The sequence below is a fragment of the Sprattus sprattus genome (genome assembly GCF_963457725.1).
Source record: "Sprattus sprattus genome assembly, chromosome: 5".
Lineage (NCBI taxonomy): Eukaryota > Metazoa > Chordata > Actinopteri > Clupeiformes > Clupeidae > Sprattus > Sprattus sprattus.
Window position 1 is genome coordinate 20,414,595 of NC_137924.1, and position 13,220 is coordinate 20,427,814.

The 13,220-nt window shown below is 45.5% G+C and overlaps 1 protein-coding gene across 4 annotated transcripts in view; it reads right to left on the reverse strand.

The window, feature by feature from the left end:
* satb2 (SATB homeobox 2) overlaps positions 1-13,220 on the reverse strand; it is a gene marked incomplete at both ends in the record, with an annotated part of 32,469 nt that overhangs the window by 8,097 nt on the left and 11,152 nt on the right. For 2 of the 4 annotated variants that reach the window (XM_080838527.1, XM_080838524.1), the window contains 7 exons: positions 1,281-1,433; positions 3,206-3,418; positions 4,254-4,840; positions 5,036-5,089; positions 5,925-6,027; positions 6,616-6,739; positions 7,865-7,991. In XM_080838527.1, coding sequence (XP_080694653.1) covers positions 1,281-1,433; positions 3,206-3,418; positions 4,254-4,840; positions 5,036-5,089; positions 5,925-6,027; positions 6,616-6,739; positions 7,865-7,991 — 1,361 coding nt within the window. Of the gene's footprint in view, positions 1-1,280; positions 1,434-3,205; positions 3,419-4,253; positions 4,841-5,035; positions 5,090-5,910; positions 6,028-6,615; positions 6,740-7,864; positions 7,992-13,220 lie in introns of all 4 variants that reach the window. The other 2 variants (XM_080838526.1, XM_080838525.1) reach the window with 1 other exon arrangement.

The following is a 13,220-nucleotide window of genomic DNA, read 5'->3' on the forward strand; positions in this document are numbered from 1 at the left end:
CACACACACACAAACCCCTTCAACACCCTTCCCACACCAGACCCTTGCAGCTAGTTGTGTGAATGCGGTGCCCACTCTTGATCTATTTCATGGAGAAAATGGGGAGCAGCTGTGATTGGGGTTCATATTTGCCCAAATTAATTGTCCATCATTGGTATGAAATGGGTGAGGGACCCGCAAATGGTACAAAAGGCTTTTCCCATTGAGTATTTCACTTATTTTCACAACAGCACATTTTTAGCGACTGTCTCACACGTGACGTGAAGAACACACAATCTGAATGAACCATGCGCCTCAAATTCAACGGTTAGTCACTGTTCTGTCTTTTAGAGAGTACTCGATGGCGGTCTAGTCTACAAACTAAAGCTAATATTTGCTGTTCTTTTTTTCAGTTGGAGAGATTTATATACCTGTTCCTGATAGACAGATGGGCTACGGCATTAGGAACATGCCATCACAATTTAAAAAAACTAAATAATAAACCTCAAAATTTAGGTAGAAACATGTCATCAGTTATCACCATAACCTAAGCTAAGAACACAGTGGAAGCATTGCAGTGATATACTGATCTCTGGCTCTACAGAGGGACTCATGTTAAGAAAGAAAGCGAGAGAGAGAGATACAGATAAGAAGAGAGAGAGAGAGAGAGAGAGAGAGAGAGAGAGAGAGAGTAAGTCTGATAGGAATGGGCACACAGGGCTGTGAGGCTAGTCTATGGAGAGGGCATTGGGCTGTGACTGTGATGGCAATCTGCAGTGTAAACCATCTCTGGCACACGGGCGGCACGCCACACTGCTGTTTATCTGCTGTGGAGACGCACCAGCCATCTGATACTGGAGCCTAAAGCCATGCAGCCTCCGGGCAGCAAAAGCTGAGCTACTTATGAGAGAACGCCAGTAAGACGGCACATAATGCGACGGAGAGAACGGCAGTAAGACGGCAAATAATGCAGACGGGGAGAACAGCAGTAAGAGCACATAATGCAGACCAATGAACCAATGATTCACTAAGGTGAAAAACTACACCTACAGTTACAAAATCTACTTGCAGTGCAAGATAGATTATTTAGCAGGAGAGTTCAGGACAACAATGATATAATTCAGTTATCATGCGCTTAGTGAATATTTGGAATATTTACACAATTCCATGTGAGTAAAGAACGCAATTGAAAATATATGAAAATACTTAATAATAATAAAAAATAAATGAAACCAAACTTTAAACATAGAACATTCTCTCTTTCCAATGAGGAAAATGTGAAAACTAGTGTGAGTTTTTACCTGACTCTTATTGGCAGCCACCTTAGCAAACAGAGCCTGGGACACCTTAGCTCTCTTCATCTCCTGTTGAATCTCATCATAGACGGCAGAAGTGATGTCCACCAAAGACTCCAGCTTCAGGGGCAGTTCAGAGCTCGGACCCAAGGGCTTGGGCTGAGCCACGTGTCAAGGTCAAAGGTCACAGGAGGAAAGGGAACAAGGGTAAACACATTAGAGTCATATGAGGGGGAGCGAATCATTCCTAAGCCTATGATAGGAAGGCGATAGGACTTGAAGTATTTGTTCATCAACCATGTATGCCTGAGGACATTCAGAACACCCTGATCTTTGTGGGACTGCGAAGTCATCACAGCCCTATCCATTGTTAGTCTTCTGTATTATTTGCTTGAGTAATGGCATATTGATTTGTTCTGTGCCGCAGGTTCAGATGCCGTGTTTGAAGTTGCCCTGCAGGCATGGGCAAGTAATCTTGCATTCCCCAGCATCAACGATGGCAAGATAAATGTATACAGACATAATAATAATAATGCACAAATTCATCCCCAGAGAGCAAAGAAAGGGCACTCTGTCCTTGCATCAGAGGGGGTTTTATCTGTCCTGTGTCTAGATGCCGGTTGTGGGTTTAAAGGTAGCGTAAATGAACCATACGCTGACTCCCTCCCTAAGTCATATTTGGTTAATGCAGACCTATCTCGATAGGAGCAAAGCCACGGCAGCCTGATTTTATTCCAGTCTCTGGGATGTTATCTCAGAAGTGTGTACTGTGCTGGGTGATGAGGCAACTTCCTTTGAAGAAAAGGGTTCTTGATGCTGGTCAGACATGACTATACATGGCCATCCTGCCTCGGCACATTGTGCATTCATGGGACATTTTCAAATAATGGGCAGAAAATGAATACTTCGGATTACAGTGTAAAATAGTCCTGGCTCTTAGAGGATTTCTCTTGGGTATCACATCTGCTTGATGTTTTCCAGAGACTTTTTTTCTATAGAGCTCGGATAAACCTGTCTAGGGTTTTGCATTATTTGTGATCAAATAAAAAATAAAAAAGATGTGCTTGGCATCCTTACCGAGTTTGAGATTTTGTTCTTGTTCTTCCAGATGGACGCCCAGGCATCAGGGGTTAGCTGTTCATCTATGCCACGTTCCCACACTTTCTGTATTGGCCAGACAAACTGGTGATAAGTGGGCACATTCACATTCATCCTCAAAGATTAGTTTAAAGCAAGGGTACAGCATCAAGCTGCAGTCTCGCCACACACTACATGCATATCAAACTTAACTGAAATTTAAAGGGTGAAAATTCCACACAGTGCTATCCACACACTCCCTCGCCAGTGAGCATCTTCTCATGAGAGATGCTGTTTAAAGATGTTGCACAACAAAATTGCACTAATTCAGCAATTTTGTATTTTTGCCAAACTCATGTGTCGTGACACACTTAATGAAGTATCACATGACAAGTGTTGGCCCGCAGTCTTGCGGCTGTGTGCTCTTTAGCACTTATGGTTTGGCAAAGAGCGCATTTCGTTAATAGCAGCTACACACTAGCCAGACAATGAGCTTTGTTGTCTTATCAGCTAGCCACATTGACACTTCTGTATACAACACTTTCTGACCAGAACGTTCCTAAATTCATTTCACACAGAAGATCTTTTGGTAAGGCTCTAAACTTTTACACAATTTTCATGAAACCTCCCATGCTGTTGTTAAACACTGACTGACAGACTGACTGGCACTTCCTGCAACATCAAGACTTCTTCTTGCACATTCGATACAGATAACACACAAAGAATGCATAACCCCTCTTTTAAAAAAGTAAACAAAGAAGGAAAACTGTCTCAGAGAGCAGCTAAACATGCAGAGACAGACAAAACAATCTCTCAGCTGCCTCTGGCCCAGGACTGATCTGATTGGTGGTTACCTGTGAGAGGCGAGGTCCCCCAGGACCTGTGTTTGGGGTGGGGGGTAGGCCGACGGGCGGGTTCATGGTGCGCTCGCGCTCTTCCTGGTAAATGCGGTCACGTTCGCCTTCGAGCAGGTTGAGGAAATTCTGCATGGCCTTCAGGTTGACTAGGAGGGACTGGGAGGCAGAGCGGGGGTCCTCCTCTTTCCTTAAGATCTCTGACAGCAAGCCCTAAAAGTATGAAGACACACACACACAACATAACATGAGAGAAGCTCAAGATCACCCTCACACATTCACACTCTTCAGGCTTCTTCAGGCTTGATCTGACAACTTGTCATTCACTCACTCATTACCTCACTCAGTGTCACACACACACACTCACACACAAACACACACGCACACAAACACACACACACACACACACACACACACACACACACACACACACACACACACACACACACACACACACACACACACACACACACACACACACACACGCACACAGTGGACCACCGCCCACACACCGTTCACCTGCACCACATCTTCTTCCACCCACTGAGGTGGGCACGGTGAGGGCTTTAATGGAGCGTGTGGCGGGCCTGCCGAGTCTGAATGGGCCAGGTGTGTGTGCTGCTGGGAGGGCGGAACAGGAGCCCAGACCCATCCTGGGGACGGGGGGGAGAGGACCCTGCTGGGCCCCCAAGCGCCAGATCACGATCAAAGAACCATTTCTGGCCTCTTGATTCGTCTTTTACAACCTTACCTGTGTGTGTGTGTGTGTGTGTGTGTGTGTGTGTGTGTGTGTGTGTGTGTGTGTGTGTGTGTGTGTGTGTGTGTGTGAGTTCGCTTATGGCTGATTTGAGTTTGATTTATGTCGGTTATAATACAAAATGATATGAGTGATAGCCTCATCTTTCTGGAAAATAGTTGATAGCAGTGAAGATTAATCTTGCTTGCAATGGAACTGAATCAAAAATGTATTATCATTTTCAAGTACAAAGCAGAAATCCTAAAAACCATGTTGTCCAAGTCTTTCTCTTCACTCTCCTGTGCTCCGTACCTGTGTGCGATTGAAGGCCACTCGGGCAAACACAGCCTGTGACACGCTGGCCCTCTTCAGCTCGTCCCTGACCCGCTGGTAGATGTCGGCAGACACCTCGGAGGCGGACGGGTTGTTCGGGTCGCCGGGGCCACCGGACTTGGGGGGGCGCGGCAGCGGCGGGTGGTTGAGGAACTGCTGGTTGATGGCCTGCGGGTGCTGGTGGGCCAGCAGGCGGCTGACAGCCAGCTGCTGGTTGATGAGGTGGGCCATGGCCAGCTGCTGCCGCACCAACTGCGGGCTGAGCTGGGGCGAGAGCAGCCCACCGGGGCCCAGCAGGGGTTGCAGGGCGGAGGGTGGGGGCGGCTGAGGCACCTGGGCGCGCAGCGGGGGGCTGTGGTGGAGCTGGCCGTGGGGGGACGGCTGCTGAGGCTGCTGCTGCTGCTGAGAGGGCGGCTGAGACAAGTTCTGGGGGTCGCCGGAGCCCCCTTTCAACAGGCCCCCGCCGCCACCGCTGCCACCCAGGGGTCCGAGCTGCGCCAGGCTGGCCAGGTGAGGAGGAAGGCCCCGGCCCAGGACGCAGAAATCAGCCAGGCTGTCGCGCTCCACTGCAGAGGTGGAGGGGGGAGAGAGAGAGAGAGAGACAGACGTATAGAAAGAGAGAGAAAGGAAAAAGAGTGAGGGGGGACAAGGAGAAAGAGGTCTCAGGCTGTGGTCGTCCACATCAAACCGTCATCTTTTTCAAACAGAGAACTGATGGAGAACACAGCTGCCGGACACATTATAACCAGCAAACAACTCACCTTTGATTTCAGTGTTCTCTCTTCCAGGCCAAATCTTCTCCAGGTAATCTCCCCCTTTGTAGAAGAAAACATCCAAACAGGACACAATGAATACCCTCAGTCACTCTCTCCATGACAGCCTTGGAGAAGACCTCTGACTCATAACCCCATAAGACTTAAATCTCTGACTGACACACTAAAGACCCAATGAGATCCAGCACGAGCCACGCACTCAGGGCCATCACATCTGGAGGCCTTACACTCACACTCACTGTCTGTTTTCCTCGGAGAGGCAGAAAGCAGAACTAATAGTGGAGGCGCTTGTGTAACCCAACACTGCTTACTCTGTCAGCGTGCCGAGGATCTCTTTATTCTCCTGGGGTTTCTCTCTCTCTCTCTCTCTGACTGCGCTTGGGGTTTGGGGGCCACTTTGATCTGGCCTACTGTGTAATTATGTCACTTTCGGAGGGCAAAAAAGAACTAGGAAATTGTCATAGGCCTTTTGAAGCTAAGCGGCTTAAACAGACAAGCTCTGTGACTATCATCTGTGAGGCCCTGTATTCTTGGACCCCCTGCGGTTCTGTTGGGCAGGATAGGTGGTTTCCATTAAGTCAAAGCAGCGATTCCTATGTACTGTTCTATGCAGAGTGTGTGCATATACATAGATAACTGGTAACACAAAGCATGAAAGCCCTAGACCTAGCCCTTTTATTATAAAAGTATCGATCTCAACACCATTGCTGTGTACCATAGCAGTGCCACTTAATATGCCACTGTCCGCTGTTGGGCTCATGCATAGAGATCTAAGTTACTTCCAAGTAAAGTTGCTCAGTGATTTCGGCGAACGAAATAGAATATAGACCAGGTCAATGTAACCATTCTACTAGAGATCATACATTAAGTATCTTACCTTTGATCTTCTTGTATTTCTTGTACCAACGGCCAAACTCTTGACACTTTGCAGTGGAGACGTTGGCATAATACGAACTATTCACAATGGAGGAAATCATACTCTGGTGAGAGAGATGTAGAAAAAAGAGGAATGTTATTAATGGCCAGAAAAGAGGGCATACAAAAGTTACATTCACAAAGCCAAGCCAACAATGACTACAGAGGTTTAAAAATTACCCTGCATCTCTGTGGAAAGCCGCCCAGACAAAGCCACGATGAAGGAAAACACTCTCTAACACACACACACAAATATACAGACAACACACAATACCACCACGGTCACACATACACACACACATGCACAGGCACAAAGGCACACAAAAGGAGAGACAGAAAGCCACACACATATGCTTGCAATTGATATGAGGATCAACACCCACACACACAGCACCACTTAAACACAACACAAACACATACATAAATCTCACTCTTGGATGGAAAGGAAGCATTGGCATAACACACATGGGCACACATACTAACACATACACACACACACACACACACACACACACACACACACACACACACACACACACACACACACACACACACACACACTTCATATACAGCCATATAGTACAATGTGCAAATACACACACGCAGACAGGAACATCGACACACAGTAGGTGGCATGGACGTATCACAGTTACCTGTGACAGAGGGCACTCCTTGGCCAGCGTGCTCTGGTTCATCTCCTTCAGCAGCTCCTTCAGGGCGTTCCTCACCGTGGCGTGATTCCACTGCTCCGACGGCAGGTCCTCCAGCTTGGCATAGCTGCAGCCACACATACACTATCACTACCTGCCCTCCCGACAATGCTTTGCACCCTTCCTGATCGATTTGCAACTTGCAACTTGGCATCCCCCCCTGTCAGTAAACCATTGTGCACTCCCCACCATGGAGACACGAGTAAACAAACATGGATGGCATGTGGCAACACAATAATCAGCAGCCGTCCTCTCATCTAGAGCCACGCTGTTTATCTCCCTGCCCTCCACCCGCTAGTAAACTGCAATCAGCGGGCATGAAAGGACGCTTTGAGGGGCTGAGATAAAAGTGCTGCACTGTATTCTGCATGCCTGGCACGAGGCCAAGCACCACTTTAAAGCTGCCCACCTTCAGCACTCGTGAACTACACTACAGCTGACCCCTACTAGAAACCAGTTGGAGTGCAATTGAATATAAATGACACAGTGATCTAAGATGAAATACTGCATGCATTTTGTTAGAAAAAAAGACTGTTGCGCCATATCAAACTTCTGAAGACTAATAGATGGGAATTTCATTGAATTATCATGCACAGTTTTTAAAAGCTTCACTACAGTCCCCAAATACATTTTAGTGATAAAAGTATAGCGCTGAGGACAATACAAAGTGTGAGTTATAATTAAGCAATATAGCACGAGTGGGAGTGGGGTAGGTAAGGGATAATCCCACGGGTGGTGTTCGGCCGTAGCCATCGAGGCCGAAGGCCGAGTGGCGTAGGCAACAACACCCGTGGGATTATCCCTTACCTACCCCACTCCCACGAGTGCTATATTGCTTTTATAAAACAATTTTACTGTCAACAAATTAACATTTCAACAGGAAGTTATTGATTAAAAATGGTTTATTTCGCCATTGTTTCTCCGCAACAAAAAAAAGTTCCATTGTCAACGTTTGGAATTTTAAAAACTTTGAATAAACGGTTATCATCAATGCGAAAGTTTCATCGCGGAGTGATTTATTTTTAGCTGTGAAACGTCCCGTAACTATAGGTATGTTGACGAATAACCTATAGCATGGAACGTCTCTCGTCCAATCAGAAACAGCTAAATTACGCGCTAGAACCCAATTGTTTTATAATAGTTATTATAGACTAACTACTTCTCCCTGGTGCCTGGTGGCATTGAAACTGACCTCTGGAGCTGGATGCGCAGGGTGACCATGTGGTAGACGTCCAGCAGCATGTCGGCCACTGTGGCCTCAGGGGCGTCTGTCAAGAAGTGGATGGGGAGGGGGTTCCAGCGGCCTACCTTTATAATGCCTGGGGAGGGAAATAAAGCAGAGAATGAATGAGGAGGGGGAAAGAGAGATTAAAAGAAAAAGCAAATCAGGGAACCAAATATTAGCAAATATAAAACAGATTAGGAGAGGGGGGGGGGGGGGGGTGAGGGATATACGTATATATATACAGCCGCGGAAAAAATTAAGAGACCACTTCAAAATGATCAGTTTCTCTGGTTTTACTATTTATTGGTATGTGTTAAAGTAAAATGTACATTTTTGTTTTATTCTATAACCTACTGGCAACATTCCTACCAAATTTCAAATTAAAATATTGTCATTTAGATCATTTATTTGCAGAAAAATGACAATTGGTCAAAATAGCAAAAAAGATGCAGTGTCTTCAGACCTCGAATAATGCAAAGAAAACAAGCTCATTTAAGCAATAAGCCCCAGGAGGCCGTGCTTTGCGCTGATTTTAGAACAGGTAAGGGAGTTGATAGGCACGACGCGAAGCGGAGTGCCGTTAAACCCCCTTACCTGTTCTAAAATCAGCGCAAAGCATGGACTCGCGGGGCTTATTGCTTTTCTAAACCTGTTAGTACACATATTTGATATGGTTTCATAAATAAAGACAATTCAATTTAAGAAACAATAGTTTAATGATAAACTGTCATTCTTCCGCCACTAAAAATTATAGTTCCTAAATAAATCGTTGCCACGCAACCCTTGAAGCAACGCAACAGCCAGATGGAACACTGGGTATGAAATGCGCTATATGAATGCCTTGCCATTCGCTGCGCAGTAATATGGAATGTAATCAGGTCAAATTGTATGGTAATGCTGGATTTTACAACGGCTTTTAGCCAATCACAATCAAGGATTTGAACAATAAGGTTTAGAAATTCATTTTTAAACTACACAATACTAATGCTTTAACTTAGGAAGAGTTCAGAAATCAATATTTGGTGGGATAACCTTGATTTAAAATCACATCTTTCATGTGTCTTGTCATGCTCTCCACCAGTCTTTCACATTGCCATTGGGTGACTTTATGCTACTCCTGGCGCAAGAATTCAAGCAGCTCGGCTTGAATTCACACTTCTCAGAGTTGGGGAACATTGTCAGAGCAAAAGGAAGCCAGTTTTTCTTCCGGGACAACGTTGTACTTTGCCTGGCTGAGGTTTGTAAAAGACCATAAGGATTGAACCAAAGCGGACTGGAGGTTCTTCTAAGTTCGTCTTCTCTGATGAGTCCAATTTTCAGCTTTGCCCAACACATGGTCATCTGATGGTTAGACGGAGACCTGGAGAGGCCTACAAGCCACAGAGTCTTGCACCTACTGTGAAATTGGACTCATCAGAGAAGACGAACTTAGAAGAACCTCCAGTCCGCTTTGGTTCAATCCTTATGGTCTTTTACAAACCTCAGCCAGGCAAAGTACAACGTTGTCCCGGAAGAAAAACTTGCTTCCTTTTGCTCTGACAATGAAGTGTTTTTTCCAGCAGGGCAATGCTCCATGCCACACAGCCAGGCCAGTAAAGGTGTGGATGGAGTACCACCAGATCAGGACCCTGTCATGGCCAGCCTAATTTCAAGACCTAAATCCCATAAAAAAACCTCTGAAATGTGATCAAGAGGAAGATGGATGGTCACAAGCCATGAAAAGAAGCCGAGCTGCTTGAATTCTTGCGCCAGGAGTAGCATAAAGTCACCCAACGGCAATGTGAAAGACTGGTGGAGAGCATGCCAAGACACATGAAAGTTGTGATTTTAAATCAAGGTTATTCCACCAAATATTGATTTCTGAACTCTTCCTAAGTTAAAGCATTAGTATTGTGTAGTTTAAAAATGAATATGAGCTTGTTTTCTTTGCATTATTCGAGATCTGAAGACACTGCATCTTTTTTGCTATTTTGACCAATTGTCATTTTTCTGCAAATAAATGATCTAAATGACAATATTTTAATTTGAAATTTGGTAGGAATGTTGCCAGTAGGTTATAGAATAAAACAAAAATGTATATTTTACTTTAACACATACCAATAAATAGTAAAACCAGAGAAACTGATAATTTTGAAGTGGTCTCTTAATTTTTTCCGCGGCTGTATATAGAGAGAGAGAGAAAGAGAGAGAGAGAGAGAATAGTTGAGGGAGAGAAGTTCATTGTTGAGTGAGGGGAAGGAAAGAGAGACACATAGAGAAGGCAAGACGGGGAAGGATCAAATATAAAATAGATTAGGAGAGAGAGAGAGGGAGGGAGGGAGGGGGGAAGAGAATGAATGAGAGTGAAAAAGAGAGAGAGAGAGAGAGAGTGAATGGCTGAAGAATGGAACTCTATTATCCCCAATTTGTGCCTCCTGCGTCTTTGCTAACTTGATCTGTGATTCCATTACATCATGAGTCCTCAGCACAGGCCTCATCACACACAAACACACACACACACGCACACACGCACACACACACACGCACACACGCACACACGCACACACACACACACACACACACACACACACACACACAGCCACGACGAGCCCATTCATCCCATTCATACAACCCTGCACAAACATCTCAATGAAGGAGGAGAGACGAGGAGAGATGAGGTGAGGCCTCTGTCCCAGCGGCGTTTGAACGCATGTCAAAAAGAAAAGAGGACCAAGAAAGAACGACGGAGAGGGAGAGATGTTCAAAGAGAAAGAAAAAAAGTTGTAAGTGCCTGCGTTGAACAAATGTGTTCATGTGTGGCCCTGCCGCCACCAGTCAAAGCCAAATTCACATGATAAGGACCAGAGAACAAGGGATAATGTGAATGAGAACTTAAACAATAGATCTCTCTCTCCTCACTCGCCCTCTCTGTCTCTCTCTCTGTCTCTCTCTCTGTGTCCCTTGAACAGTTCATCCCTGACCATAAACCAGCCAGGGGGAGGGTGGGATAACAGACACAATGATAAGCCCCTTATCTATTAAAGTCTTATCAGGGGAAGAGACACCTGACACGCAGGCAGCCAAGCGTCCATCCCATGGAGCCTGACTCCCAGGGGAGTGGTCAGGCCATTTTACAACAGGGAGACGTGCAAAACACCTACAAAAAACACCCCACCCCTCAACACACACACACACACACAAATACACACATACAACGGACACTTGACAACAAGGATCGGTTCAGACTGTGGTGACGTCACGATTAATGGTTGGCCATAAAAGCATGTCAATGATTGTTTGATGAACCCAAATTGACTGGCTATAAATGCCTCCTAGTGTCATGCTGTACAACCTATAGAGAAGCGTCTGCAGTGCTTCTAGCAGGGATGACGCCTGGTGCTTGTGCGCTCACAGAAGTCTACCTATGGCCTATGACCTATGACACAGAACTGCATTCTGGGTGGCTGATGTGGGCAGTTTTGGAGAAAGTGCCAACTGAATGAATGTAAACAATATTAGAAAAATGGGGCATCAGCACAGAGATGGGTGGGGCCGGAAAAGAGTTTGTTTTTTACAGGTGCCATGGAGATGGACAACAAACAAAGAGGTAGTCTTAACAACAGGGCCGCATGAAGTGGGGGTGCTGGGGGTGCAGTTCTGTAGACTACCTCAACGGGTGGAAGTTCAGTCCCAAGTGGCATGCTATATTTTCATATTTTCTTTTTTCTTTTTTTTCTCTTGTGTTACAGACCACCCTTTCTGGTCCCCGTAACAAGTAATAAATATATTTCGTGCCTTTTCTCAAGCAGTATGCTAGTTTACTGTTTCTGGTTCAGCAGCACAAGGTGAAGTTCTGCCGGGGAATCAACTCAAAATATGTCTCAGGAGCCTCAGAAACAAATTTCCGATTAAAAACAAATGGAACATATTCCAAAGAATTTGACACTTTAACTAGCAAAACTTGAATATACATGCCCTGGTGAAGCACCTTTTATTAGTGCGACACCAGGGTTGCACAATCATACATTTACCTTTAGTCATTTAGCAGACGCTTTTATCCAAAGCTACGTACAAAGGAGAGGTCATCCATCAGGTTAATAGTGGCCATCAATAATAACACCAAATTTGTGTTTACTCTTGAAAAACTTTTTTGAAGGATTTATTTTGTTTATTTATTGTAATTTTAACTGAGAATACTGGACAATGTTGTCGACGGTGACATGCACTGGTCCTCGTAATATTGCTGCTATGTGTGTCCTGTGGTGACGTTGTGTCACTGCATCAGTGACTCGCATGAGTGACTCTGGCCTGTAAAAACACTGTTTTGCACTGATATGGGTCCTACGGTGCTCGTCATTAAATTGATTAAAGTACAGGCCTGACGTATTGGCTTGTGTTTGTGTGCCTGTGTGTGTCTGTGTGTGTGTGTGTGTGTGTGTGTATGTGTATGTGTGTGTGCAAGCCTCCTTGTAGTAAGGGACACACATCTGTGCTATGTGCTATTGCACAGATGTGTGTCCCTTACTACAAGGAGGCTTGCACACACCAAAATCACACATTGGCCCATGCCATATAATCTTTACTCGTATACTGTGCTCGTAAATTATAATCTCCTATTATAGTATTACAAGTGTGAGGACAAGTTCAGTTCAATTCGTCACACTCCCTAGTCAAAACATATTGCCACAGGTACGGGGCTAGAGGAAGCCCAAACTTTGCCATGAACACCGCAGCGTTCAGGCGAGGAGGGACAAGAGGCCGGCTCGAAATGTTCAGTTTCAGGTCCAACGCCCTAGTAACACGTGTCGGACATTTTGTAAGCACGCATCTCGGGGTCGCTGTAATGGCAGAGTGTGAAGGCTCTCACTCTTGCTTACACTTGATTGAAGCAGAGTTTGAACACGCTCATCTGTGCTTAGGCGAAAGATGGGGGCAGAGGTGGCATGCCATCAGATAAAGGCTCCTGGAGGATTCGGGGGAGCCACCAGTACCAATCAAATATGGATGAGCTGAAGATCTCATTGAATGCGCTCTATTTATTTCCAGATGTTGCAGGCATTGTTATGAGGCGTGCATACATGTCAACTGGACCCTCTGCTGCCTGCATTATTTAACTCGCTGTTTTCCAAAGGCACGCCACCCATAAACAAGCATACTTGCATTGGCACGCACACATACACACACACACACACACACACACACACACATATACACAAAGACGCACACCCAAAGCCACGTCCACACATACACCCACACAAAAGCACAAACATATACATGTATAAACACACCCCAGCAAACACAAACAGACACACAACCACACACATGCGCAAACGAAAAATGCATG